We start from the raw sequence: 27,142 nt of genomic DNA, 5'->3' as shown, positions 1-27,142 counted from the left end.
CGTAAAATGGAATAGGGGCCTCCGACTTGAGGCCTCAGGGCCGCCAGGCACAAAGGCCCACAAGATGGCAGCTGGCATCCCTCCTCCTCTACACTGACACCTGGTCAGCAGCCCCACCCAGCTCCCGCATCCCGCGGCCACCGGGAGGCGCCGCAGGCCCCGCCCAGCCGCATCGCCTCACCTGCGCGGCCCGGAGACCACACGCACCTCCCAGGTCCCACCCCCGGGGGCTCTGATTGGCGGGTGGAGGCGCAGCCGGGGACTCTGCATTCTCACCAGCCCGACCCTTGTCCCCAGGGGATCGGCCCCGCCCCGGCCGCCAGCGCCCCCCTCCGGGGGGGGTCCCCGCATCCCAGGACCGGCTCTCCGGGCCTGCGGCAGGTGCCCGCCCTCCCCGCGGCCCGGCCACTCACCCCGCGCGCGGCCTGCTGTCCACCCGCTTCTTGTGGCGCACCGGCTGCAGCGGGATGCTGTCCGTCATGTCGCCGCCCGCCGCGCCCCCTGCGCTCCCCGCGGCCTCTGCGCCGCCCCGGGGCAGGGGGAGGAGGCGCCGGCAGCGGGCGGGCCGGGCCCGCAGCGCAGGGGCGAGGTCGCGAGCGCCGGGCCACGCGCGGAGCCGCCCGCGCGGCCCGACCGACGGACACGGCCGCACCATGGGCCCCGCTCCGCGCTGAGCCCACGCGCGCGCCCGCCGCCCCGGGCCGCCGCAGTGTCCCCGCCCCGGCCCGCGCCGGCCGCGCGCCCTCCCCCCCCTCCCCCCGCCACCACGCGCGCCCACCCGGCCACGCGCCCCCCGCCGTACCCGTGAGCGCGCGAGCGCGAGCGCGCCCCCCGCCGCACTCACCCCACCCCGGGCATTCTCGCCTGCTCGCTCCGAGCCGTGTGCACACACCCCGCCCCGCTCACCCCACCTCCACGCCTGCCACCAGCACACACACAGCCTGCCTCCTCGGCTTCACCCAGCGTCTCACACTCGGGTCCCCCAAGTCTCGGGCCCACGGGGGCGGGAATGTAGAGATTTTCAGACCCCCCCCCACCCTCTTGCACCACCCACACCCCTCTCTCCACCTGGAACCTCAATCACACAGACTTAAAGCTGCGCCTCCACCCAGACACCCTTGCACATCTGTAGGGACCAAATGCCCAGACACAGCTCTCCTCCACCCCGATCACCTACACAGGGTCACTGTCTTGTCTGTCTGCCTGCCTCTCTGTCTCGGTCTCTGTTTCTCTAACAGGTTATTGGGAAATTAAGAAGACTCAGGGCTGCAGAGATCGGCTCAGCATTTAAGAGCTGCTGGACCCACCTGCAACTTCAGTCCCAGGGGATACTACACCCTCTTCTGGCTTCCCAGGGCACCTGCACACATGTGGCATACACTCACACAGGCATAAGCTACTTAAAAATAATAAAAACAAATGTTTAAAAACAATCAGCATATAGGAGCCAGGCTTGGTGGTGCATTCCTTTAATCCCAGCACTCGGGAGGTAGAGTCAGGCCATCTGAGTTCAAGGCCAGTCTGGTCTACAGAGCCAGTACTAGGACAGCCAAGGGTACACAGAGAAACCCAGCGTCCAAAAAAGATTTAAAAGGGGGGGGGGGGGCGGGGGCTCAGCGGTTAGGAGCACTGACTGCTCTTCCAGAGGACCTGAGTTCAATTCCCAGCAGCCACATGGTGGCTCACAACCATCTGTAATAAGATCTGGTGCCCTCTTCTGGCCTGCAGGCAAACATGCAGGCAGAACACTGTATACATCATAAATAAATAAATCTTAAAAAAAAAAAAAAAAAAAAAGGTCAGCATACAGGGAGCTGGAGTGGAGAGACAGTTCAATGGTTAAGAACACTAGATACACTTGTAAAAGACCTGGGTTCAATTCCCAGCACCCACGTCAGGTGGTGGCTATAGTCCAGTTCCAGGGGAAACATTCCCTCTTCTGGCCACTGTCAGTACTGCATGCATATGCAGACATACATGCAAGCAAAACACACATAGAATAAAAATACATCTTTTTAAAAAAATAAGTGTGTGTCTCAAGCACCTCAAGATGTAACACCATGTAACTAGCATAAACCCACTATGTTACAACAATATGAGGAATTATTCCCACTGGTGTTTCCTGTCAGGGTCCCAGCCTTTTATACTGTTTTCTCTGGCCAGTAGGGAGTCACCAAATGTCTCTGTGCCCGGACAAAGAGCAGCTAGGAAGGGAGCAACCAAGACACATGACTAAGGTCCCAAAGACACTCCCTGTCAGAAAAACCTTTGAGGGGGAAACAGCTGGCCTGGCCTGCTTGCTGCCTGCTCTCTTCTAGAATGGCACTTCAGATAGGTCCTAGGTTCAATCCCCAGCACCAAGACACACACATACCCCATATATGGCATGCACACAGTCGGGGCTCAGTCAGAGTATTTAGGTAGACCCATTGTAGTCAGAGAGCAAACCCTACTCCCCCCCGGCCCATCTGTCCCCACATTCTCAGACAGGGTCTCACTATGTAACCCTATCTAGCCTGGAACTCACTCTATAGACTAGGCTGGCCTCAAACTCACAGGGATCCACCTGCCTCTGCCTCCCAAGTGCTGGGATTAAAGGTGTACGCCACCATATCCAGCCAGAGACTTGTAGTTGATTTTAGCTAGAGCCTAAAGCTTGCAGGAAGCCCCAGCTGTCCTGCCCAATAAATCCAAATAGCTAAACCCATTTCATGAGTGACGGAGAAACTCAAGAGTAACCAGCATAAAACTATGAGATCTTCAGGGAGCAGGGCTGGATTCCAAGACCTAGCCTTTCACGCTCAGAAGAACCAGGAAATGGGGCCTCTGGTCACAGCAGAACCAGCACCGAGCTATCGTGGTTCCACATACATTCAAGCTCTCCCTGCCTCCTGGAACTGCCTATGGCTGCCCCCACCTGGACCGGCATTGAGAGCATTGAGAGTGAGCAGCTGGTCAGCCAGGATCCTGTAGGTTTCCAGCACCTTCCAGCTGTGAAACTTCCCGGCAAGCCATACACTCTGCAGGGGTCTATTTCCTTGTCTGTAATAAGAGCTGAGGGCAGACCCGGACTCAGGGAGTGTCAGGAGGAGCTACAGCATTAGTTTGTCATCGGCATTAGCAGGGCAGTGTGCACTGTGTGGGCACCGCTCCAGGGCAGCGAGAAGGCGCCTGTGTGTGTGTGTTTGAAATAGTCTCCATCGGTAGTCCAGGCTGACCTCAAATTCCCAATCTTCCTGCTAGAATCAAGTACGGCCTGGCCTAAAAGACACATTTTTTGTTTGTTTTTCGAGACAGGGTTTCTCCGTGTAGTTTTGGTGCCTGTCCTGGATCTTGCTCTGTAGACCAGGCTGGCCTCGAACTCACAGAGATCCACCTGATTCTGCTGGGATTAAAGGAGTGCGCCACCCCAGCCTGGTCTACACCCATACTTTTTTTTTAAAAGCTTCTTTCCAGTAAGATAATCCGTCACGGAGAAAGACATGTAAAGATTGTATTAACTGGTCCTAGTGGTGTAGGGACACAGCCCCACTCAGGAGGTTTGCAGTGAGCTGGAGGCTATCCTTGGTTACATGGGGAGACCCCCTCTCAAAAAACAACCCTCATAACAACAAAAAGACTTCTAGCTCATAAGAGAGCACATGCTTCCGTGACAAGAGAAAACCACGAGGTCCTCCAGGCAGTATAATATAAAACCTAACTATCATTTATTCTCATAGATACAGGATTGACATCAAGGGTCTTTTTTTTTTTTTTTTTTTAGGCAGTATCTCATATATCTCAGACTGGTCTCGAACTCTTGATGTAGCTAAGGACAATCTTGAGCTTCTGACCCTTCTACTTCTAACTGGGCTTACAGGTGTGTGCCACCAGGCCTAGTTTATGCATACCACGGATGCACCCCTGGTTCCCTACACACTAGACCAGCACCCTACCAACTCAACTACAGCCCCATCCCCCAAGAGCCTTTTCATATGTTCTCATATGTACTGAATGGGCCCAAGCCTAAGGGAGAGGCAGAGCACAGACCCAGGATGGTAGGTAGCTTGTACTGGGGTCCACTTCAGGAGCACAGGGCGTTCTTCTTGGCCCAGCTCTTCCTTCTCACCACAGCCCTTTTAGGGATCCATGACAGCCCTCTCCATTCAATAGGACTTGGGTGCAGGAGGCCCTTGACCCAGGTTTCCCAGAAAGATCTCTGAATAAGGCAATCTAGGCCAGATCCTGCTTTCCCGAAACCAGAAACACCAGCCCAAGGGGTTCACATGACACCTTCCATGGATGGCAGCAGGTATGGACCAGACTATACCTGAGTCTCTTGGTTCAGGCCACAGAGCCTCAAGTTCCCAGTGGAAGCTGAGCTGTGGGCTGCTTACATCTCTGTAAGGAGTGTGGGCAATCAGGAGCCTGGGCACAGGTAAGATGAAGGAGCCAGGAAGCCTGGGAAGCAGAGGCCATCAAGTCTTTGGGCTGGTGAGATGGCTCAGCTGGCAAAGGCACTGGTTACACCAGAGCAGCCATCCGGGTCCCAAGCCCACATAAAGGTGGACCGGAGAGAACTGACCCCACAAGTCACCCCATGCATGAGGGACGTGTGAGCGCACACATACACAAATACAGAAACGAAGGCTGGTGAGCTGGCTCAGCAGGTAAAGGGGTCTGCCACCCAGCCTGAGGACCTGAATTCAATCTCCAGGATCTACACAGTAGGAGAATCAGCTGCCATGACTTTCCTCTGACCTCCACACACACAAGTGGCTCACACACACCCTCAAATACTCGCACACAATAAGTGCAACTTTTAAAAATGTTTTGGGCTAGGCTTGATGGTGCTTGTCTTTGATCCCAGATGTAGGAAGCAAACACAGGCAGATCTCTGTGCGTTCCAGGACTACATCGAGAGCATCTCTCTCTCTCTCTCTCTCTCTCTCTCTCTCTCTCTCTCTCTCTCTCTCTCTCTCTCTCTCTCTCTCTCCCTAGCTATCCTGGAACTCGCTCTGTAGACCAGTTTTTCCTGGAACTGAAATCTGCATGTTCCCACATGCTGGCATAAAAGGCATTCGACGACACTACACCTGGCAAATTTTATCTTAAAACACCAGAAAACCGTTTAGATGGGCATGGGGGCTCACTTCTGAAAGCCTCCTACTTGGGAGGCTGAAGCAGGATTGCTAAAATTTTTGGTCCAGCCTGGGCTGTATAGTGAAATCAGAGTCAGACACAAAAAGTTGGTTTTTTGTTTTTTGTTTTTTGGTTTTTTTTTTTCAATGTCTTTGTTTGTTTGTTTGTTTTTTGAGACAGGGTGTCTCTGTGTAGCTCAGAGATCTATCTGCTTCTGCATGGGCCACCACCGCCAGGCTGTTTTAAACAGAGTCCCATGCTGGCCTCAAACTTCTGATCCATCTGTCTCCATATCCCAGTGCTAGGATCCTAGGTTTGGAACACACCCAGCGTCACTCTAAGTTTAACATTTAATAACCCAGTCCCTTTCCAGCTTGTTGGAAGCTTCCTAGGGCCACACTTTGTAAGCAGGATGGAAGGCTATCATGCAGCCCAGGCTAGCCTTGCATTTATCCTTTTTTCCTCTATTCCAAGTGCCAGGATTGTGGGTGTGGGCCCACACCTGGCTTTAAACTTACATTTAATACTGCTGTTTCCAGAAAGTGTTTCAGGAAGTGCAAGGGAAACAAGAAGATTCCATCTCACTGGTTATCACTAAGGGCTCCGAACAGTCCAGGACTGAGACATGAGATACCAGTCAACATGACACAGACCTTGCTTCTTGGAGGGGCCTTTTGGAATGTCACTGGAGACCTTGAGAGATGACTGGATGTCTAACCCACCCTTCAGGGTGACCTATGAATTAGCTTTGAGCTATTTTGTTATAAAGGTCTGTGATGGAAATGCAGATGTTGCCAGCAGCTGAGCATTTGCCCTGTGGATATTAGCTATGTTTTGTATCAGTCTATAAATTCATTTCAACATATCAGATAGCTTGCAATTTTAGAGTTCTGCTTAGCCTAAGGGCTGTATAGGGTGGGGACCCAAGATAAGGAAGAGACTAGTCCAATCGGTTGAAAGTTCATTTTTCTCCCAAAAAAGGTCAAAACATTTCAGCATTCGAATGCAGATTTAGGCACTTTTAGATCCTTGCTGTGGTTTGCTATGCTAGGGGCTGTTTTCCCCACAGCCTTATTCATAATAAAAGGTAAGGCTTGCAAGGCCTCCACACCTCACTGAAGATGGCCTTTGACAGGTCAATTTTGTTGCTTAGAATCATCGAGAAATCCAAAGCACACCATCTACAGTGATTTCTTTTTAGGGAAGACTGGGTGACTGACTGCAAAGCTCTGAAAACCAGCCCATTCCCCTTCCTTCTGTAAAACTGAGGGCTCCTCCTACACACAGCCCATGGTTTTGTTTGGATAACCACCCGGGAAGCTGAGGGGACCTTAGAAAGGAGCAGTCTCCAGGACAAAGCCCCTGCCCTTTAAAGAGACCAGGTGGATGGTGGTGGTGCATGCCTTTAATCTCAGCCATTGGGAGGCAGAAGTAGGCTACACAGAAACCCTGTCTCGAAGGGGGAAAAATAAGGGGAATGAAGCAAAGGTGTCACCTAGTTGCTGTACACATATGGACACAACGCAAGATCACAGAAGAGCTCCGTGGACACCAAGGGCCCACCCATCCACCCCACTTCCGTTGCCAAGCAGAGTTCCCAGTCCTATCATCTGAATGCCCGGGGGAGGGGGGGTGTCCAATAGATCATTCTCCAACCTGTGCTTCTAGAGACACTGTATCAAAAACAAAATAAAACTTGGGGCTGGAGAGATGGCTCAGAGGATAAGAGCACTGGTTGTTCTTCCAGAGGTCCCGAGTTCAATTCCCAGCAACCACATGGTGGCTCACAATCATCTGTAATGAGAACTGGTGCACTCATTTGGCCTGCAGGGATATGTGCAGGCAGAACACTGAATACATAATAAATAAATCTAGACCAGACTGAATACACACACACACACACACACACACAATGACTACACCCAAGGTGGACACAGCACCTGAAGAATGACCCTGAGGTTCACACACCAAGCAGCAGGCTGACTTTATGCTCCCCACCACACACACACACACACATCCAGAACGGACCTAACTACATACATTTAGGACTCTTTAAGAACCAGGGGAGTGCTGATACAAGTAGAACATACCAGAAAAAACTTACACACAAGCCTGGTGGGAGGAAAAAAAAAACATTCAAAATTTATTTTCGGACAGACAGCATCAGCAGGTAAAACTACAGCGTAGTTCACACATTCATTCACAGGGTGTGAGAAAAGCCATGGCTGGTGTGTTCTCTGTAACAATATCCACTTCACAGTGTAAACAGCTGAACAGGCGAACCAGCGACCACTTTTGTCACTGGGTCACTTACAATCCCAGAAGGAAAGGCACAACTTGGCAAAAAAAAAAAAAAAAAAAAAGTTTTGGATCCTAAATCAGGTGCAAGAACAAAGAGTGGGCAGGAGACTGGCGGGCGAGGCTCCGCCCTCATTTTGGCAACGGCATTTCACAGGGCAGGGAGAAATCTTCTACCCAGGAGCTAGAGAGATTAAGTCCCTCCTTCCTCATTAAACCATCCGAACACTGTTACAACAGCTGCTCAAAATTATTACATGTACAAAAATATAATAATAATAATAAAAAAAAAGCCCAGAACCAACCATGGAGACATCTTGAATGAACATCTGGCCCTTCTCACCACATTAACTCTTAGGTTTAAGACCTGGGAATACTTTGCGGTCACAAAATAGCAAAATAGACTTTTTTTTTTTACTTTTGGGCTATAAAAATAAAAATAAATGAGGTAGATAAATTAAAGCCCTCACACCCAAGACTTGTCTATCTCTACGTTATAACCTTCATCATGGCAGAGGGTGGGTGACGTGGAAATCTCCCAGACTCGGGATAAGGAAACGGAAGTAACAACAGAAAAGGCCCGGTGGATCGGGGAGGAGACTGGCCCTGGTCAGTTTGCCCCTAAGAAGGAACACGAAGAACTTCGGCAATGCAGTGGGGCACGGTAGAACCACCCACACGAAGTCACCTGAGGTTCCCCTCTCTGGTGCCCGGCCACTCCAGGGTCTGGGGAGAAGGTGGTTTGTGGGAGAAGGGGGGAGCAGGTGGCGCTCTTGGGACTCCAAACCGTTTTAAATAAGCAGCAGGGTAAGAGGTGAGCTCCCTGGGGACCAGGGTCAGTGTGTGGAGGGCATCCTACAGAGGTTCTCAGGTTGGAGGAAGTGAGCTAATTGGACCACCTTAGTTTTCTGAGGTTTCATTTCTTTCTCTTAAAGTACATTCAACAACAGAAGATGAACACAGGGTCCCTACAAATGTGTCCATTTACCCGCATTAGTCACCATGGAAGCACACAGCACCCTTACCCCTGGACTGAGGTAAGTAGTCACTTCCACTGTGGTCCAATTTGTCCCAACTGTTTCACTTTGAAACAGGTGCAGTCTTTGGAAACAGCCACGAGGTCACACAAAGCCTCCAGTATACAGTTTATCCCAAGTAACAAAGCTACTCTTCAAACCCGCTTCCATCCCACAACTTAAGTCCTTTTTTTTAGTTCTGTTTTTCAACTTTCTTTTTTTTTTTCTTTTTTTCTTTTCTTTGTTTCATTTTGATTTTTTGGAAAGCAGCATAGCAACAATCAAGACCGTAGGACTGCCCAAGGCTATGGTCACAAGTGTAAACATCACTTGCATATCGGGAAGAGAAAAAGCAGAAGACGGTAAGAAAACTAAACAAGGAAGCAGATCTCACTCCAGCTACTCCCCTCTTCGGCCTTAGCTGACTGCGATCTTGTTTTCCTCCAGGAAGTGGGGGAACTGGTGCTTGGCCACACCGTCGGGAACAGCAGCAGGCTTCTCCACGTTCCCGCTCACGGCAGACTGAGAGCCATCAAGCTTGGCAAGTGTGGCGTTGCTCACCACGGAGCTGGCCCCCAGGGACACTGGCAGGGTGGGGATGCCTCCGCTCTGGATCACAGAGATCTCATTGGTCTTCATGGCCAGGCCCCCATTGAGGACGCTGGTGTACTGGTTCCACGTGGCAGGGTCGACACTCACGGTGGGGGACAGGAGTTCCTTGGGAAACATCTCAGACACTCTCTTGCCTTCTGCTCCTAGCACAGCCACAGTGTTCTCTATGGCCAGCTTCCTGCCACGCCGGGCGGAGTTATTGTTAGCCCCGTGTGTGGTGTAGTGTACCTGTGGGGGACAGCAAAGAGGGGTCATCAGATAAAGTCCCCTGCCTGTCCGGAAGCCTCAGTCCACCTCCATATGCTCGTTCACCTCCAAATGGTGCACACCGTCCAACCTTCATAATCAATCATATCCTTTTTCTTAGAAATTAGACCAGGGGTGATGGACAAGCTTTTAAGAGGTAGTACAGTACCGCCTTGAGTTCAGGGGCAGCCTGAGCTACATAGTGAGACCTTGTATCAATAAGCCAGAAAATAATGAATTCAGGTGTCTGGGCTATTTGAGAGAATGTCTGAATGCGTATCAGGAAAGAGGAGAGAACAGTCTAGCCACCCTTTGCCCAATACCCTACCAACATTAATAAGGGTAGGGAAACTCTCCAGCCACATCTGCCTAGCCATTCACGGGGTACATTTACATAAACGTCTGCTGCTCATCAGACATTATTGCCAATGTTAACATCTATGAATTCACAAACTGTTCTGGGCCAGAACATCCCACTTAACTGAGTAGCCATGAAATGGAAAAGCGCTGTGTAAGCAGGCTGTCCAAGCTGAGATTCATGGGACTGTCCACTGTGAGACTCTCGGCCCCATATTACTGTTACTTTTACAAACCCTACTGTGGGGGAAAGGAAGCATGAACTTCTCTCACTACATGTCAATCTCACAGATATGCAAATGGAAATATTACTCAGAAAATAATTTAGGCTGGGCAGTGATGGCACACGCCTTTAATCCTAGCACTTGGGAGGCAGAGGCAGATGGAACTCTGTGAGTTCAAGGACAACCTGGTCTACAGAGCGAGTTCCAGGACAGCCTGAGCTAGAGAAGCCCTGTGTCTTGGGAGAAAAAAAAAGAGAGACAGAGGCTCTCCTAGCTGAGACTAACATTGGATACTCATTCTCCCCACCCCCACGCCTTCACCTCTCAAGAACTGGAAGCACTAAGCTTGCTTTAGAAGGTGCTAGGGATACCCCAAGGGCTTTTATGAATACTAGGCAAGTACCTCAAGACCAGCTACACTCCACAATAACTGAAGCTTTTCTTGTAGTGCAGGAGATCAAACACACTCCTGAATGAAACCAGTGTCTCCAACACCAAGTGGAGAGAGGCATCCCACATAGGTACTGAGATCTGAACTGGGGGCCTCTGCAAGAACAGTAAATGCTTTTTAGCCCTGAGCTATATCTAGAGTATTGGGATTACAGGTTTGATTCACCGCACCTGACCACAATGCTTTTTTATCTCACCAAGGTCAAAAGCATCCTAGTCTGGGACTAAAAGACAGTGGAGCAGTTAGAGGCCGTGTGACCCTCACAGGGCCCGAGTTCAACTCCAGAACACACAGGGAAGCTCAAAACATCAATTACTTCTGATTGATTACCTTCCTCTGACCTCCATAAGTACAAGGCACAGACGTGGTACACATACACACACACAGGCAAAACACTTGTGCTCACACCTATAATCCCAGCAGTCAGGTGGATGAGTTTAAACCAGCCGAGGCTCCAGAGACACAAAACAGCTTACCTAGCAACTTACCTAGCAACCATAAGACTCTGGGTTCGATCCTTAGCAAGACACTAGACCAAATAAAAACTAGGTTTGGTGGTAAGTCTGTCACACTAGCAGTCAGGAGGTGCCAGCAAGGTCATGAGTTCAAGTTCATTAATGAGGCCAGCCTGGAACACCTACCTTTTCTCCCAAAACAAAAGCTTCACGTGATGGCTGAGATGTTGCTGTACCCTGGTTCTTCTTTTTCTCTTCTGTTTTTTGTTTTTAAGCAGGATCTGTGTAGGCCTGGCTGTCTTGGAATTCCCTGTGTAGACTAGGCTAGCCTCAGAGACACACTTGCCTCTCTCTCTCTGCCTTCCCAGTGCTAGGGTAAAGGCAGGGCTACAATAGGTTTTCCCCTTTAGTGGTGCTGTGGCTAGAGGCCAGAGCTTGCGGATGTTACCCAACACTCTACCGCTGTTAACCCAGCACTCTACCGCTGAACTGCACCCTAGCCCTGTCCCATTCTTTTTTGAGACAGGGTCCTACTGTGTAGCCTTAGCTGGCCTGGAACTTGCTATGTAGACCAGGTTGGCCTCCAACTCAAAGAAAATCCTCCCTGCTTCTGCGTCTGGGGGATGAAAAGGCCCGACACCATAAACTGACTGATGTTTTCTATCCAGAGACGTCACACACCAATCAATCAGTGCTCATCAACACCATCATCAGAACGCACCTTCAGGTTGCCTTTAGTGGTGAAGGCTCGCCCACATATGTTGCAGACAAAAGGCTTTTCTCCCGTGTGCGTGCGCTCATGGATCTGGAGAGCACTGGCAGAGGAGAAGTTCTTTCCACACCGGGTACAGCAGTGTTGCTTGGCCTGTCGGCGTGGCTGGGCTGCTAGCAAAGGCGTCATGCCTGAGGACAAGCTAGAGGGTCCCACAAAGGCGCCGGGAACTTCAACTTTGACATAGGTGGGCTGTGCTCGGATAAATGTTGACGGGATGCTGGTACGACCTGATGTGGAGAGGGGGAAAGAGAGAAACCTCCATCATCTAATGTCCACCTCACTAAAACAAACCCTCCGCAATCATCGTCTAAGTGAGCTGAGTAGCTTACAATTATAGTCCAATCCATAGCAGCTCGCTTAGAATTCTGTGTGTGTGTGTGTGTGTGTGTGTGTGTGTGTGTGTGTTTGTGTATGTGTGTGTGTGTGTCTGCGCGCACATGGAGGTGTGGTGTGGAGGTTCAAAGGCAGCCTTGGCTATTCCTGTTACCAATCAGGTCTTTAAGACAGGGTCTCTCGTGGATCTAGAGTATCTGTAAGTGGGCTAGGCTACTGGCCAGTGAGCTTCATCTCCAACCAGTTCTAAGCGAATCCCTGCATGCCTGGCCTTTTACATGGAGACCTGAACTCAGATCGTTAATACAAACCTGACCTCTTTTGAGTTATTTACACAAAAAAATAAAACTCAAATACTTGGGAAAATTTGCCCTTTTTTATGCTTTAAAGCACAGGTAACAGAATATGTGTGCAGATAACATCCAAGTCTCAGAATAAAATACCATTGTCAGGGTTTGGGCTTATCTCAGCTACTTTGCTGGGAGGTAGAGGCAGGAGGGTGGAGTTCAAGGATCACCTTAACTGCAAAATCAATTCAGGCCAGTGTCCTACCCAACCCCCTGAAAAAAAGCCAGATACGGTGGTGCATGCCTTTAATCCCAGTACCTAAGAGGTCGAGGAGGCAGGTGATCTCAAGTTTGAAGGCATCCTGGTCTACATAGTGAGACCCTACTTTAAAAAATAAAATTAAAAGGATGGAGGTTAGGGGGCTGTTGCCCAGAGAAAAGACATCCTGGGTTGAAATCCCAGCACCACAATAAACGAAGTCACCACCTTCACACCATATCCAGGCATTTTCTGTGATTCTAATGAGGTATTCTGGATCAATAGACATCCTAATTGATACATCTAACATAAGGTATAGTCTTCATATGTGAGCACTGTGTTTCCAGCAGGACCTCAGTTCCAAGCAACTACTGCTTGATTTCCATGGTCCAAACAATGCCTACTTCCCCAAACACATCTACCCAGGGGATCAAACTAAAAAATAAATAAATAAAAAATTTCAAAGAAAACCAACACCCATGCTGTCCACACTCAGCCTGCATGACCTATGATAAACAAATAGAAAGCCTACTAGGTCCCTCTACCCAGAAGTACAGACTAGCTAATCGCCCTATAGAAACCTCTTCAAGTCACACTGTCAAGTTCAACCCAGGCTCCTTTCCTGGTGACCTTGAGCCCCAAAGGGACATTAAGTGACATCCAAAGCTTCATCACCTTCCACGTCAATGCGGCCGCTCTCGACGCCCTCAGCCTTGTTCACCTCGGGAGACCGGGACTTGACGCTCTCGGCTTGGCTACCGGCAGGGGACACGGCCTGGAAGCACATGGTCTCCGTGGTATCTGGGCTTCGGCTCTGGCACTCCTGGTCACCCAGGAACGAGGACGAGTCATTGGTCAGGCCGTTGTCGCTCTCCACAGAGCCGTTTTCCCGGCTGCTCTGCCTCTGCAGGCCCAAAGGGTGAGGAGCCCCCTTTCCCTGGGCGTCCAGGGGAGCCATCACAGAAAAGCCCAGAATGGGTGACACCAGGTGGGTACTGGGAACGGACGTGGAGACCTTTGAAGAGATACTGGGTCCATCCTGGGGACAGATGCCATCTGCTTCAACCCTTTCCACCATGTCTTCCTGGCAGATGGCATTGGCACTGCCATTCTCGCTGATGGCCATGGGCTCAGGACCTGTAAAGTCGCAGGGACTCTCCGGCAGGGGCGTGTTAGGGATCTGGCCACCCATGTGCATCCGGATATGTTGCTGTAACATGACGGCATTGGTGAACTTCTTCTGGCAGATGGGACACGAGTGTTGCGTTTTTATGGCAGTGTTGGTCCGGTGCACCCCAAGGTGTGTCTTCAGATTGCCTTTGGTGGAGAAGGCCCGGCCACAGATCTTGCATTGGAATGGTCTCTCCCCTGTGTGGGTACGGTAATGCATCTTGAGGGAACTCTGACAGCTGAGCACTCGGTGGCAAATGAGACACTCGTTGGGGTCGGTAGTGGCCTTGTCAATGTTCTCCACAAGCTGCTGCAATTTCAGGGTCTCCGATCCTGGCTCTGGGGTCCCACTCCCCTGGAAGACCCCAACCCTTGGGGGATTATGCACCAGCCCCACCCCAAGTAGTGGAAGTCCCACCTCATTTTCTGGAGAAGGCCCTGGCTGCATGTCGTTGGGCAGGGAGCCACCCATGAGGTCCTTGGGGTTAGGCCCTGAAGTGAGCTTTTGAGGTAGCCCTATCGAAGGGGTTCCTGTGACGTGGACAGGCTCGGTGTCTACAGACAGACTCGATTCATCTACAGGGATGGGGACAGAGAGTGAATAGGGGGCGCCGGTGCCTCCCGCCACTTTGTCCTGGAATTCGGCAAACAGCTGGGGGTTTGCCTTCACCTGAGGGTGTCGGTGGAAATGTACCTTGAGGTTGCCCTTGGTGGTGAATCGGTGACCACAGACAGAGCACACGTAAGGTCTCTCTCCGGTGTGGGAGCGGAGGTGGATCTGCAGGGAACTATCGGTCCCGAAAACCTTGCTACAGTACTTACACTTGTGTTTGCCGAGGATGGCCTCGTCCTTGGCCTTGACATCCAACGCGGCCGCGGAGATGTTTGGGGGCTTCCCCTTTCCTTTCTTGGATGGATCGAGTGCCACGGTAGAGAAGGGACTCTGAAGAAGCACAGAGCCCGGGGTCTGAGGTAGCAGGGCACTCGGGAGACGAGACATGAAGTTGGGGAGAACCCGAGTCCCATCAGGCTTCAAGGTGAAGGGCGTAAAGCCCGGAGACAACGAGTTTGCTGTAGAGGGGACACTGGCATGAGGTAGTTTGGCTGGTTTCAAGGCATCTAGAGACAGAGCCGGGTTTGAGGATTTCTGGCTGAGCAGGGCCACAGCTGCAGACACCTGCTGGGATACGGACACCTGCTGAGACACGTGGTTGCTTAAGGCCTTCAGAGTGTCGGCACCCGCCACTCCAGAGTGGAGGGCGTGCGCAGCCCACATGTTCACCTGGATGCGGATTTGTTCTGTGAGCTGGATCTGTTGGAGCTGCTGCTGCTGCAGGCACAGGATCTGCTCCAGGACCCACGGGATGCTGTGGGCAACGGGGACGGGCGCCGCAGGGGCATCCGCACTCCGCTGGTTCACCGCCACCTTGGTGCCGCGGAGCGCCTGCAGAGTCACATTGGTGTTGGCCACTTTGCCTTTGGGTAAGTAGCTTATGTCCTGGGGTGTGGTGGGCAGAGCGGGCTCTGTCTTTAAGTACAGGATGGAGTCTGTGCCCAGCTTTTCCTTCGAGTCCCCTGAGCTGCTGCTGCTGCTGCCATCCTGGGGACTGTCCTTATTGCTTGGGCTGTCCGGATGGTGGCTGAGGACAGCTCTGGGGAAGTCCTCTGAAGGCACTGGCCCCTCACTGTCATTCATGATGAGGACGGGAGGATTTTTAGGGCAACTTTTCTTGTGTTCCATGAACTCAGAGAGACTGAAGAACTCAGCACAGCACTTCTCACAGATGTGAGTCTCCTCCCGCCGGAGGCGCTTCACCGGGACCGCGGCCTCTGTCACTCCGTCGCCATTCCCTAGGGAGTTCACTGGAGCACCTGTGCAAGGAGAGAAAAGGGTCAGCACCGAAAAGGGACTGGAGCCGGGCGGTGGTGGCGCACGCCTTTAATCCCAGCACTTGGGAGGCAGAGGCAGGCGGATCTCTGTGAGTTCGAGGCCAACCTGGGCTACCAAGTGAGTTCCAGGAAAAGGCGCAAAGCTACACAGAGAAACCCTGTCTCGAAAAACCAAAAAAAAAAAAAAAAAAAAAAAAAGAAAAGGGACTGGAGTGACCACCGGTCCTGATTCAGGAAGACTGTGTACGGGACAAAGTCCCTACAGCCTCAATGACCTAAACGGTGTAATGAGACTCACGTCTCCCCTAGAAGACACACACCCCATGCCTGTCTGTGGGCACGACTTGACCTGGATGGAGTCTTTTTTTAAAGTCTCACTTAGCGCAGGCAGCCCCAAACCCGCTTTGTAGCTGAGGCTGGCTTTGAACTCCTAACCCTCCTTGCCTCTGCTTCCAGAGTACTGGGATTACAAGAGTCTGTTACTATGCCTAGCTTGGACAGGGGGGGTCTTTGGCAAGATCTTCTTCTTTTTTTTTTTTTGAGACAGGGTTTCTCTGTGTAGTTTTGGTGCCTGTCCTAGATCTGGCTCTGTAGACCAGGCTGGCCTTGAACTCACAGAGATCCGCCTGGCTCTGCCTCCCAAGGGCTGGGATAAAGGGCATGAGCCACTGCCTAGCTTAGGCTGGGTCTTAAACTAGAGTACAGCATCACTCCAAGAGGAAAATAGGGACCAGTGAAACAAGACATAGTCACAGCGACCGGGGACTCGAGAAGGCCACGGAAGAGATGGAGTCAAGGGGCTTCACCAAGAACCACCATTCACAGGCACCACCATTCACAGGAACCACCACTCACAGGAACCACCATCCACAGGAACCACCATTCACAGGAACCTTATTCGTTTCCCAGAGCCTCTAGGAGGAACCCCGTCACCTAAACTCAGACCTTCCACACCTGTGACAACAAATCAACTGCTGCTACCCAACCTGTCGTTAGGTGCAGCAACACAGGACAAGCTATTTTACCTCGTGGTAGTCACAGCAACACAGGATACCCAGCTATCTTACTAAGGCTCTTACTTTGTAGTCCAGGCTAGCACTGAATTTACAGCAATCCCACCTCAGCCTCCCAGGTGCCAGGATTATAGCCATGTGCCAATACTAGATGGCTGTTAAGCCAACCCCCATTAATCCCTGGAAAGGCCAATAGAGGACAGCCAATACCAAGGACATTGAAACTGGGTCAAATCCTACCTGATCTCCACCATGACCCAAGCAAAATGGAATATAGTAAATCACATTCAACCCAGGCGGTAAGAATACGTCACCCAGGGGTGACAAGTTCAAAGGTGCTGCCAGGACTATACCAATCCATCCCGGATTAGGCAAGTCTGTGATATTTAGGGATGGGGGCGGGGCCTGAGGCTAGAGGGTCATGAGTTCAAAGCCAGCCTGGTAGTTGGGCCTTGGGGACCTTTTAATCCCAGCACTTGGAAGGCAAAGGCAGCCAGATCTCTGAGTCCAAGACCAGCCTGGTTTACATAGCAAGTTCCAGGCCATTCAGTGAGACCCTGTCTCAAAAACAAAAACCCAAAGACAGGCTGGTATGGAGCATTAAAGGCCAGATAGTTAACTAAGTGAGACAGGTTCGATTCAGGGATATAGCTCAGTGGTAGAGAGCTGGACCAGCATGCAAGAAGTTCTGAGTTCAATCCCCGGTACCACATACGCACTTGGAATATAGTACACAGTCCACCTGGTGAATGTGCAAAGGACAAGAATCTCTCTAAAATTTCTCTACCTGGGAAAAACTACTGACATAGACTGGTGATGTGTGCAGACAGACTCCATGTCCTCTCAATGGGAAGTCTGCTGTGTACCACTCAGGATCCACAAGCCTTTACGTAAAAATAGAAACAAGAAACGGGAGGAGGTCTGGTGCACATCTTTAATCCCAGCACTCAGGAGGCAGAGGCAGGCAGATCTCTGTGAGTTTGAGGCCAGCCTGGTCTACAGAGTGAGTTCCAGGACAGCCATGACTACACAGAGAAACCCTGTCTCAAAAAACCAAAAAGAAAGAAATGGAAGGCCAACACCCCAGTATTCCGCCACCTGCTACCATCCGACTCCTACGACATTAAATACAGAAGAAGTCAGGGCTCTCCTACTCGGCCTTTCAACAGACTAGTGTTTAGGGTTCTGAGTCCTTTCTCCCTTAATTATTTGTCTGTCTGTGGCCTCGTGCATGGGTTTGCTCGTGCAGTTCCATGAATGGAAGTCAGGACAACTTGTGAAGGTTGCTTCTCTCCTCTATTCGCTGGTACGTCTTAACCAGCTGAGCCATCAGACAGGCCTAGATTGAGTGAGTCTTCAATACTGTTTTCTGAGACTCTCACATAGGCCAGTCTGATCCTCGTCCTCCTGCCTCTTCCTCCCAAGTGCAGGATCTACACCTGTGGAGGGGGAGAGTGGATCCTATGGATGCAACCTAGAGCCGCACAGGCTGGGGACGCACCCTAGCTCTACACTGCATCACAGCAAAATCCATGGTTTTTGACTGACGAGGCTGCCAAGTTCAATCTAGCACAGCCTTAATAAAACTCTCAACTGAGTGACAGGATGGAACGTTATGAGGCTTGCGTGGCCGAGGGAAGGGACAATAGCCTGAAACATTGCAAGGTACCAAGTTCCAAGTATTAGACTTACACCTTAAGAATGTTTATCAAGGGGCGGGAGAGATGGCTCAGTGGTTAAGAGCACTGGACCTGGGTTCTTGCATTAGACCTGGGTTCAACCCCAGCACCCACACGATAGCACAAGACTATCTGTAACTCCAGTTCCAGGAGATCTGATGCCCTCCAGGAGATCTGATGCCCTCCTCACCTGTAGGTGCTGCATGGACATCACTCTCTCTCTCTCTCTCTCTCTCTCTCTCTCTCTCTCTCTCTCTCTCTCTCACACACACACACACACACACACACACACACACACACACACACACGGACGGACGATAAAGAAGTCCTCATAAATGTAATGCAACTGGGCCCTCAGACCAGTGACTTCAAGCCATGCCTCAAACATTACTCTGCAGTTCTTACTGCACAAGGAAGGGGACACTAGGGACCCGCCTTAAGTCTTTCAGGGTCAGTCTGGGCTACCTAGACACCTTGTCTTGATATCACACCTTTCAGGATAGCGCCCAAGCAGTGAACAGCTTTTGCACCAATGCTGCTCAGTCAATCCTATTTCAAGACTCCAGCATCAGATCAGCTCAAAAGAGTGCTTGCTCTTCTTCTAGAGGACCAGGGTTCGATTCCCAGCACCCCCATGGTTGCTGTAACTTAACTCTAGTTCAAGAAGATCCAACACCCTACTCCTCCTCAAGCACCAAGCAAAAAACGCAAATAGTAAAATAATCAGCTGGTGTCAGTGGTGGTGGTGATGAGGTGGCGGAGGTGGCGGCGGCGGCGGCGGCGGCGGCGGCACATGTCCCAGCACTCAGGAAGAGGCAGGTGGATCTCTGAGTTCAAGGCCAGTCTGGTCTACAGAGCTAGTTCCAGGATAGCCAGGGCTACACAGAGAAACTCTAAAATTTTTTATTTACTTAATTAAATAAATAAATCTTAAAAAAAAAACAACAAACCTCCCCTGGGAGGAACAGGCAGAGGGGTAGGCAGCCACACGTGAAGGTGTACAACTTCCCTGCACGGCTGACGATATGAATTTTATCCTCTGCCTCAGCACCTCCAGTGTTAGCACACGGCAACACCAACAGCTCCTGGTCTCTCAAGTTTCCAGTTAGATAAATGAAGAGTAAACCAGAAAAATTACGTTCGACTCGCTCTTCAGTACCGGTCATGGTGCTATTGGGCGCCCCCACCTGAGAAAAATATACCCAAGAACAACTCTGTCTTCTCTAGGAGAACACGAGTTTGCCCTGTTTGTTGTTTTGTTTTGTTTTTAGAGAAGAGGTTCTCTGTGTACCCCCGGCTGTCCTGGAACTCGCTCTGTAGCCCAGGCTGGCCTCGAACTCAGATCCGCCTGCCTCTGCCTCCCGAGCTCAGGGATTGAAGGCCACTAGGCCTGGCTGCACCACTTTCCCTGTTGTTTGAACTGAGCGCTCACAGGCCACACTGGCCCTGAATTCACTGTAGCCCAGGCAGCCTCAAACTTCCGTTTGTGCCTCAACCAGGATTATTTAATACTTCAGCACTTCAGGCCTTGCTGCCCAAGAATTTTTAGGAGAGAAAGGAATTTTCTGAAAGGCAGGAAACAGGCTGGGCAGGGTGGGTGTCTAAAAACATAAATGTCTACAGGGAAGTGAAACTCCTGCCTCCTAGACAAGGCCTGGGAGCCTGGAATAGAAAACCATAGCCACGGCTGTCCTGGAACTCGCTTTGTAGAACAGTTTGTCTTAGAACTCAGAGATGCCCCTGCCTCTGCCTCCTAAGTGCTGGGGTTAAAGGTGTGCGCCACCACCACGGCCAGAAGGTCCCTTTCAAACTGGCACCAACTAGGGTAGGGTGCAAGCGCTTCCAGGGAAGTACTGTCTCCATTCTGCCTTTGCACATCACCCACTCTGGAAACCACTAATGCACGGACCATTCATTCTATTCTGCTCTCTCCTGAGGCTGGGTCAAGTGTCTAAGACTGCCCTCCAATGCTTGTCCAGATGACCTTCAACTTCCATCTCCAGCTTCCAGCTTCCTAGTGCTAGACTACTAGAATGCACGCAACACCAACCATATCTAGTTTTAAGTTTTCTGAAAGGCTGAAGATGGACCCTACAGCTTAGCTTCAAGCAAGCACTCTAACAATTGGACCATATCCCCATCTGTCTTTAAAAAGCCAAAGCATTCTCCAAGCACAGCCACACCATACCATAACTAGGCCATCTTTGTTAGTTAGGCAATTGAAGTATCTTTGAACCCATTTTGCAGATGTAGAGTAGACACTAAGGTTCAGCAAGAATTAAGTAACCAGAGCTACTTCTTAAAATGTATTGCATCAGTTTCTGGAGAGTTTTTCCATTTCTCACTTAACTGCTTCATCCCTCACGAAGAAATGTTCGCATCAAGCGTTTGTTGACCTTGTACATACCAATAACCAGACTCTTCCGATTCTGAAGCAGGCATCTTTAAATTTTGTTTTGAGACAAGGTCTAGCTATGTAGCCTCGGCTGTCTTTGAACTCACTATGTAGCTTAGGCTGACTCCGAATTCCTGGCAAGCCTCCTGCCTCAGCTTCCCAAGTACTGGCATTTATTATTAGCGTGTACTACTGTACCCGACTCTAAGGCTGGGATCCATTAAAGTTATCTAAGATCTAGTATTTCTTTCAGTCAGGCACATAAGGGACATGAGACCTAGTTATGAACAGCACCTAAGACTGTCAAAACCAGAAACTACAAGTGTTCTCAGAGTGCTATGGCTCCTGCACCTTCTGGATAACTGGCATTTGACTGGCAGACAGGATACCAGACCTGCCATTTTATTAATAAAGGGGTACACGTTACTACAATATTCCCCTAATATCAGTAAAGGGGATGGATCCTGTAGACTCCAAAGGCAGAGGCTCGGAGGGGTCCTGTCTGTTACTACCAGCTCACCCTCTGGGGACCCCCACCCCCACACACTGGGTATGGAGCCCGAGCCCTCACACCAGCTAGGGGAGGGCCTCTCCCACTGAGCGGTATCTCCAACCCCCAATCTTTAATCTCCAGGACTTAGCATACCCACATGCAATGCAAATACCATGTAAATAGTTCTCAGACTGCATTGTTTGGGGGAGAAACGGCCAGGAACAATAGCCAGGAGCACCAGCTCACCTTTGCCATTTTCAAGAATCTGGGGGGTGGGGGGGGTGATAAGGACTAAATGTCTGTTCGCTGGTCACCGTACTTCGTTCCCTAGTATTCTGTGCATCTTAACACTGGGCTGGGAAGGAGCCTATGGCACAAAAGGTTAAGCACCTCTGCTCCAGAAGGACCCACCAGTTCCAAGTGATTTACAGCCAGGATGCCAACTGCCTTCACTGTATACACAAGCCCCAAAGCCAGCCTCTCTCCCTCCAGCCTGGCTGCTCACTGCACCAGCAACATCCCACTTAAAAACTGCAGCCGCTGTTTGCTTAGGCAGTAAAAAAAAGAAAAAAAAAAACTCGGTCCATTCCACCATCGGCAAATAGTGGGACCAGTATTTGCCAAGGAGTAAGAGGACCCTGTTAGGAACAATTGCTGGCTATGCTTAAGTTAGCCTGAAGGAAAGGGAAGCCAAAGTCCACAGGGATAGCGCCAGCGAGCCAGGCTTCCAACCCCCACCCCGAATTTTAGGAATGTTATCTCTCCAGCATCTAGTTATCCAGTAAGTTGGAAGAATGCAGTAAACCCAGCAGGGGTCTCAGATTCAATCTCGGCCAGATGGATGGAAAATACGCTTACTATTGTATAGGAAGAAAGCTAATCAGCCAGGAGGCCAATCCCTGGCTGGAGACACTCAAACGGTTAAAAAATAAAATAAAATCTGTAGATCTCGATAAAAGCCTGGCGACTCAGGCTTTGCTTATCTGTTACTGGTCCTGTATTAGGAGAATGACAATGAGCAGCTTACCTAAGGCACACCGTATCTTAGGCCAAGCCCTACCTCCAGGATAAGTGCTTACCAAAAAACAAAAAGGAATTATGTCTCTGGGTATTATTGACCCAGCTGTAGGGGCTTTTTTTTTTTTTTTTAAAAAAAAACCAGTTTCATATAGCATATAGAAGCCTAGAAATCTAGGTGTAGAGATCAGATTTGACCCGATATTTAAGTCTCTACTTAATCAAAAAACCCACAAAAATTAAAAGCAGTCATGGATCAAAGTTCAGGGGCCCCATGGAAAAGATTTTTAAAGGGAGAGCCACTGGAATGGCTCAGTGTGTAAAGACACTTGCCACCACATCTAAACGAGTAATTGTGGCAGCACACAAAATAAAAAAATTGAATTTTTTAAGGGCCAAAGGCTCAAAATAAACCTTATTCAAATAAGGGATGCCCTGTCACCTCCTGCCTCAACTGGATGAACAAGCTTGCACACTCCAAGACAGAGCAGAGGTCTCTCTCCCTGGAAATGAGAAGCTGTCTCCAACCTGTCTCCAAGGCTTTAACATGTTCAGGTGTGTTTGTTAAAAAACGTACAGATTAAAGTGATTAGTAACCTCCTCAATTCATTTCCTATTCATCATTTTTTCAAATCACATGCTCCTGAGAAATGAACCCAAAGTGTTTTAGTTCTGATTGTTTCCCGGGGGTCCCATCACCCACAGCTTCTAAGGGCGATTTGAAAAGTCCAAAGGGGGGCTGGCTACAGCTTCCAATCCCAGCAGTGGGGGCAGAGACAGGAGCCCAGAACACTGGAGAGGCTGGGATGGTTATGGTCACAAAGATGCCGTGGCTACACAGACAGACCCTGTGTGGGGGAAAAGCGGACCCAAACAAATCAGCTTCAACCCCTACCCATGGCCACCTCTTACAGAGGAGACCATCCCATCACCAGTTGCTCTAGGCCCCCCATGGATTCAAGGAAGGCTAAAATCAAGTTGGAGCAAAACCATGCACCAGGCCATGCCACCCGGGTAGCCTCCATTAACTTTCCAGTGAGTAAAATTCCAAAGCTACTTCAGTTCTATGGATTAATGGTAAAGTCTCGCAAGGTCCCAGCCTGGGGTCTGGCACACAGCGTGTTTCTAGTACTAGTAATAACATCTTGAACGAAGTTACTGATCACACTCCCAACACACAATCCACTTCTATGGCCCATGTTTGCACCACCAGTGTACACTAGTACCCAAAGCCGGCGGGGGCGGGGGGTAGAGGATCCACCTAGGCAAGGCTATCCCCAGAATGGAATGCTGACCCTCTTACCAAATCTTGCCAAAATCTTTTCTCCCAAACTCCCATTTGACACTTTACATCCAAAAGGCGGAAATGCGAAACTAACCAAGCCTCAGCGCCCAAAATGGTCCCCCAGTCCCCGACCTAGATGGGAGCCTGCTAACCCCTCATCCCAATGACCAAGTATCGTTTTCTTAGCGGCCGTGCACCATTGAGGGTGAGGGAATGCATTTTACATGCAATTTAATGAATAAAAAAGGTCCTCTGCAAATTACAGCCCCCTCCCCCTTTGGGGAACTCTAAATTCACTTGAAACGTTAACTAAAGCCAGCACAGGCAGGTCAATAGAGGCTGGAAACAGGAGCTAAATTACTAAAAACCTGGGAATCGTAATAGCTGAAGGTTGTAATCCAGTTTAGCACAAAGGGCATTTGGAACCCTTTTGAGAAAATGCTAATTTTCCTCTAAGTACTGTAAGCCCCCTCTCTCTTCGACCACCTGCAGATTTTTTGATCTGCTAATTATTGCCCGGATTTCATTTTCTTAGCTCGAAAACTGCATTCTCCAAAGACTGACCGCGAGGGATCCAAACACTTCGCAAAGAAGATTTTAATCATCTATCGATACTGAGACTGATTCCAAAATGCAGCCATTAAATTTTAAAAAATAAAAGTCCTTCTCCAAGGCCACAAGCTAGGGCTCCGCAAATACGTTCTAAGAATTCTCCCACACGTACAAATGGAGATGGGGAAGGTAGGGACCCCGCCGAGATGCCCCGGGTGCAGATCTCGGGGCCCAGCTTGCCTCACTCACCAGGTGTGTGTCCCGGTCCGCACATGACCCGTTTCCAGAGGTCTCCAGAGGGCGCCAGAGCGCTTAGCGGCCGGGATCGGACCGCGGGTGATCCGCAGAAAACGCTTCCCAAACCGCTGTAGCAGCGCGCGCCCAGCGGCCTCAGGGCGCAGCCAGGTTAACCGCGACTGCAGCCGGCGGAGATTTCGGAAGCCCTTCTATAGCAAGCTACTCATCCACGCCCCCCCAGAATGCAAACCATGGTGTAAAAACACAAAAACCACGCTAGTATGCGCTCACCCAAATGGAGGGGGATGGGAGGTCAGCGCAGGAACAGGGGAGGGGTCAGGGCCGGGAGCTCGCCCCTCCTCTCCCGAGGAAGCAGGCGGGCTTAGGGTTAACCCTTTTGTTCCAGGTGGACCAAGCGACCCAGCCTCTCCTCGATCAGTCCCCGTCCCCCCCACCCCCCTCCCCGACCCAGCTCCCCTGGCCAAGGCACAAAGAGTCCATCCCAGCTGCCGGGCCCTATGATGTGGGATGGTCCGACGCCCCAAAACTCACATCCACTCCCTCGACCAAGCAACGACCTTTCCATTTGCCCTGGGGGGTAGGAATACAATGGGGTGGAGGCTCACTGAACTCTTGATAAACTCGGGAAGTTGCGGAAAAGTAGGAACGCACTGCCGGGAAAGCGGGAGCGTCCCAGTTGAGCGCGCAGAATCCGCCGCTGCCGCGCACCGCCCACCAAGCGCGGAGAGCTGGAATCGGGCGGGAGGCCCAGGGGGACCCCCTCCCCCACGTTCCCAATTTCTCCGGCGACAGTCCGGCGGGCTGGGGCGAGGGGCTGGTAGAGACCGGCTGGGAAGGCGCTCGCCCGCAGCTCACGGCCGCGCCGAGGTCCTGAACTCCGCGGAGGCGCGGGCCGGGTCAACCGCAGCCCGACCTCTCCCCTTTCACCTCCCGGGCGTGTGCTGAGCAGTGCCGCCCGAGGGATTCGTGCAAAAAAATAAATAAATAAAACGGCGAAGGTGTAACCCGGCGGGGGTGACCATGCACCCTCCACCCGGGCCCCGGCAGCACCCTCCCGCTGGCCACTGTTATTTTTAGATAGTCGGAAATCAAAGATGGCTGGAGGTCAGGCCCCGAAAGGTTAGGGCGAGGATCGGCAGCAGGCGGCGTAGCCCCGGGGGAAAGGCGGAAAACAGAAAAAAAAGTAAACAAAATACATAAAACTACAAAAAAAATAAAATAAAAGCCCCCAAAGGGAACTAAACCAAGTAGCCTCCCCCGCCCTCTATGCTGCGCGGGTGGCCCGCACCCCGGCCTGGGGGTGGGGAGAGGTCGCGCCCCCTCCCCCCACTCGGCCTGGGAGGGGCGCGTGCAACAGATCGCCCTCCTCGGGGGGGTCCCCCAGAGCTGCGCCCCCCCAGGGGCTCCCAAGGGGGTGGCAGAGAGGGTGGGAAGACTTGGGGGGTCTCTTTCTTTTAAAAGCGGCGCCACCAGAAAGTGTGGGAGAGGGAAGCCTAAGTTACCGGGGTTGGGGAGGGGGGGGTGCTTGTGTATCGAGGCGAGGGAAACCAATTATGGGACTGAGGACAAGGAGAGGCAAGCTGGAGGGAGAGAGAGGCAGAGGGAAAATGGGGGACCAACTTCACCATAAGAAAGAATTGGGGTAAACTTTTATGAGGGGGTGGAATTGAGCTACCTCCCTCCGTCCTCTCCGTCTCTCTTTTCCCGGAACGGAGTCCGGAATCCCCGTTCCAGAATCTGCTCCCGGAACCCGCGCCCTCGAGGGACGCACGGCGGTGCTGGGAGCACCCTCCCGGGACGCACGGACAGACGGGCGCACGGACGGGGCCGCAGCCGCACTCACCCGGTTCCTCCGCCGCCGGCGCCTCTGCGAGGTCGGGGCTTGGCTGCTGCAGCGGCTGCTCGCCCTGGCCCTCCTCCGAGTTGATGTGCTGGGGCTTCGCCTGCTTGCGCCTCGACATGGTGCGCGCATCGGGGCGCCGGGAAGAGCCCCTGGTGACTTGCCACCAATTCCTGGAGTTGGGAAATTTTACCCCCCTTCGGCCGGAACGCGCATGTCCCAGTAATTATTATTATCAATAATGCATTGCGATTTATCATGAGCCCTGACAGCTGATTGGCCTGGGTCCAAGACCTCAGAGATCATTTAAATAAGCCCTCATTGATCAGGGAGGGGCGAGGCATGCTGGGCCTTGTAGTCCGGCCCTACATGTGACAAAGGCGTGTTCATCAGGGAAGCGTAGCTAATTAGCATCCGGGCTCAGATTGGCCGGGGCGTGGACCGACTCGGAGGGGAACATCCTCGCCGCCACTATGCGTGTGCTGGGACCAGAGAAGAAAAAGCGGTGAAATAGGTTTATTGAAAACCAGGGCTGGACATGAAAGTTCTAGAACCGATGTGTCTTGGAAATGCGCTCCAAAAATATTACTGTAGTAATTGGCGTGGTTGATAACTACCAGCTGAAAAAGAAGGTCTCTCCCTTCACAGAAAAGTACTTAGATTCAATTTTTACCTCTAAAACCAACCTTTCCAGGTTTTTTATTCAAAAATTTAAATTGCGGTTCGAAGGTTGCCAGAGTGGCCGGTGTGGTACGCGCGGCCTTCTGCCCATCCCAACTCTTCAATCTACACCCCACCCCCCTACCCAATTTCATACTATTCGTCCCCACCACAACTTGCCTCCTTAAAATGCTGAGTAATAGCCTCGGGATTAATATTCACGAGCATGGGTTTGTTATTACAATGTAAACTTTCTGAATTTTAAAAGGTACTTCTCAGCCCCTGTCTGCTAATTGTAGAACTGGCAGATTAAAAGCAAACTTGGTCAGAGATGATTCCAGAACAGCGAGCAGTTGCGGTTTCTTTCACAGAAGCGGCTTCAGTCCGCTGTGGGGAACGGGGCGTCCAGGAGGTACTCACTGGTTACTAGGACATTTTGCAATGCAGACCGGCTTA

The 27,142-nt window shown here is 51.2% G+C and overlaps 2 protein-coding genes and 1 long non-coding RNA gene across 8 annotated transcripts in view; 1 reads left to right on the top strand and 2 right to left on the bottom strand.

Annotated features, from left to right (window-relative positions):
* The window catches only part of Atp9a (ATPase phospholipid transporting 9A (putative)), a 110,445-nt gene extending 109,490 nt beyond the window's left edge, over positions 1-955 (bottom strand). Inside the window, exon 1 of one of the 4 annotated variants that reach the window (XM_042276866.2) lies at positions 845-955. In XM_042276866.2, the coding sequence (XP_042132800.1) occupies positions 845-858 (14 nt within the window). In that variant the 5' untranslated portion in view covers positions 859-955. The other 3 variants (XM_076571103.1, XM_076571101.1, XM_076571102.1) reach the window with 3 other exon arrangements.
* Positions 79-9,017, top strand: LOC121828955 (uncharacterized). Its single transcript, XR_006071684.2, has 4 exons — positions 79-214; positions 8,355-8,456; positions 8,706-8,797; positions 8,883-9,017. It is a non-coding gene; the product is annotated as an uncharacterized LOC121828955 (long non-coding RNA).
* Positions 8,697-26,235, bottom strand: Sall4 (spalt like transcription factor 4). Of its 3 annotated transcripts, none has more exons than XM_076571106.1 (4): positions 24,178-24,887; positions 13,110-15,476; positions 11,502-11,782; positions 8,697-9,275 (listed from the first exon to the last, which is right to left on the bottom strand). In XM_076571106.1, the coding sequence occupies exons 1-4, from the start codon at positions 24,200-24,202 to the stop codon at positions 8,853-8,855; spliced, it is 3,096 nt and encodes a 1,031-aa protein (XP_076427221.1). In that variant the 5' UTR covers positions 24,203-24,887; the 3' UTR covers positions 8,697-8,852. The 3 variants fall into 3 exon arrangements, with proteins under 3 accessions (XP_076427221.1, XP_076427220.1, XP_076427222.1); XM_076571105.1 differs by lacking the exon at positions 24,178-24,887 and adding an exon at positions 26,030-26,235 and having other exon boundaries at positions 8,716-9,275; XM_076571107.1 differs by lacking the exon at positions 24,178-24,887 and adding an exon at positions 26,030-26,235 and having other exon boundaries at positions 8,716-9,275; positions 14,427-15,476.
* Between the last annotated feature and the right edge of the window lie 907 nt (positions 26,236-27,142).

This window comes from Peromyscus maniculatus, chromosome 4 (genome assembly GCF_049852395.1).
Source record: "Peromyscus maniculatus bairdii isolate BWxNUB_F1_BW_parent chromosome 4, HU_Pman_BW_mat_3.1, whole genome shotgun sequence".
Taxonomy (NCBI): Eukaryota; Metazoa; Chordata; class Mammalia; order Rodentia; family Cricetidae; genus Peromyscus; species Peromyscus maniculatus.
The sequence above is the reverse complement of the archived record's forward strand: the minus strand, read 5'-3'. Positions and strand labels throughout refer to the sequence as shown.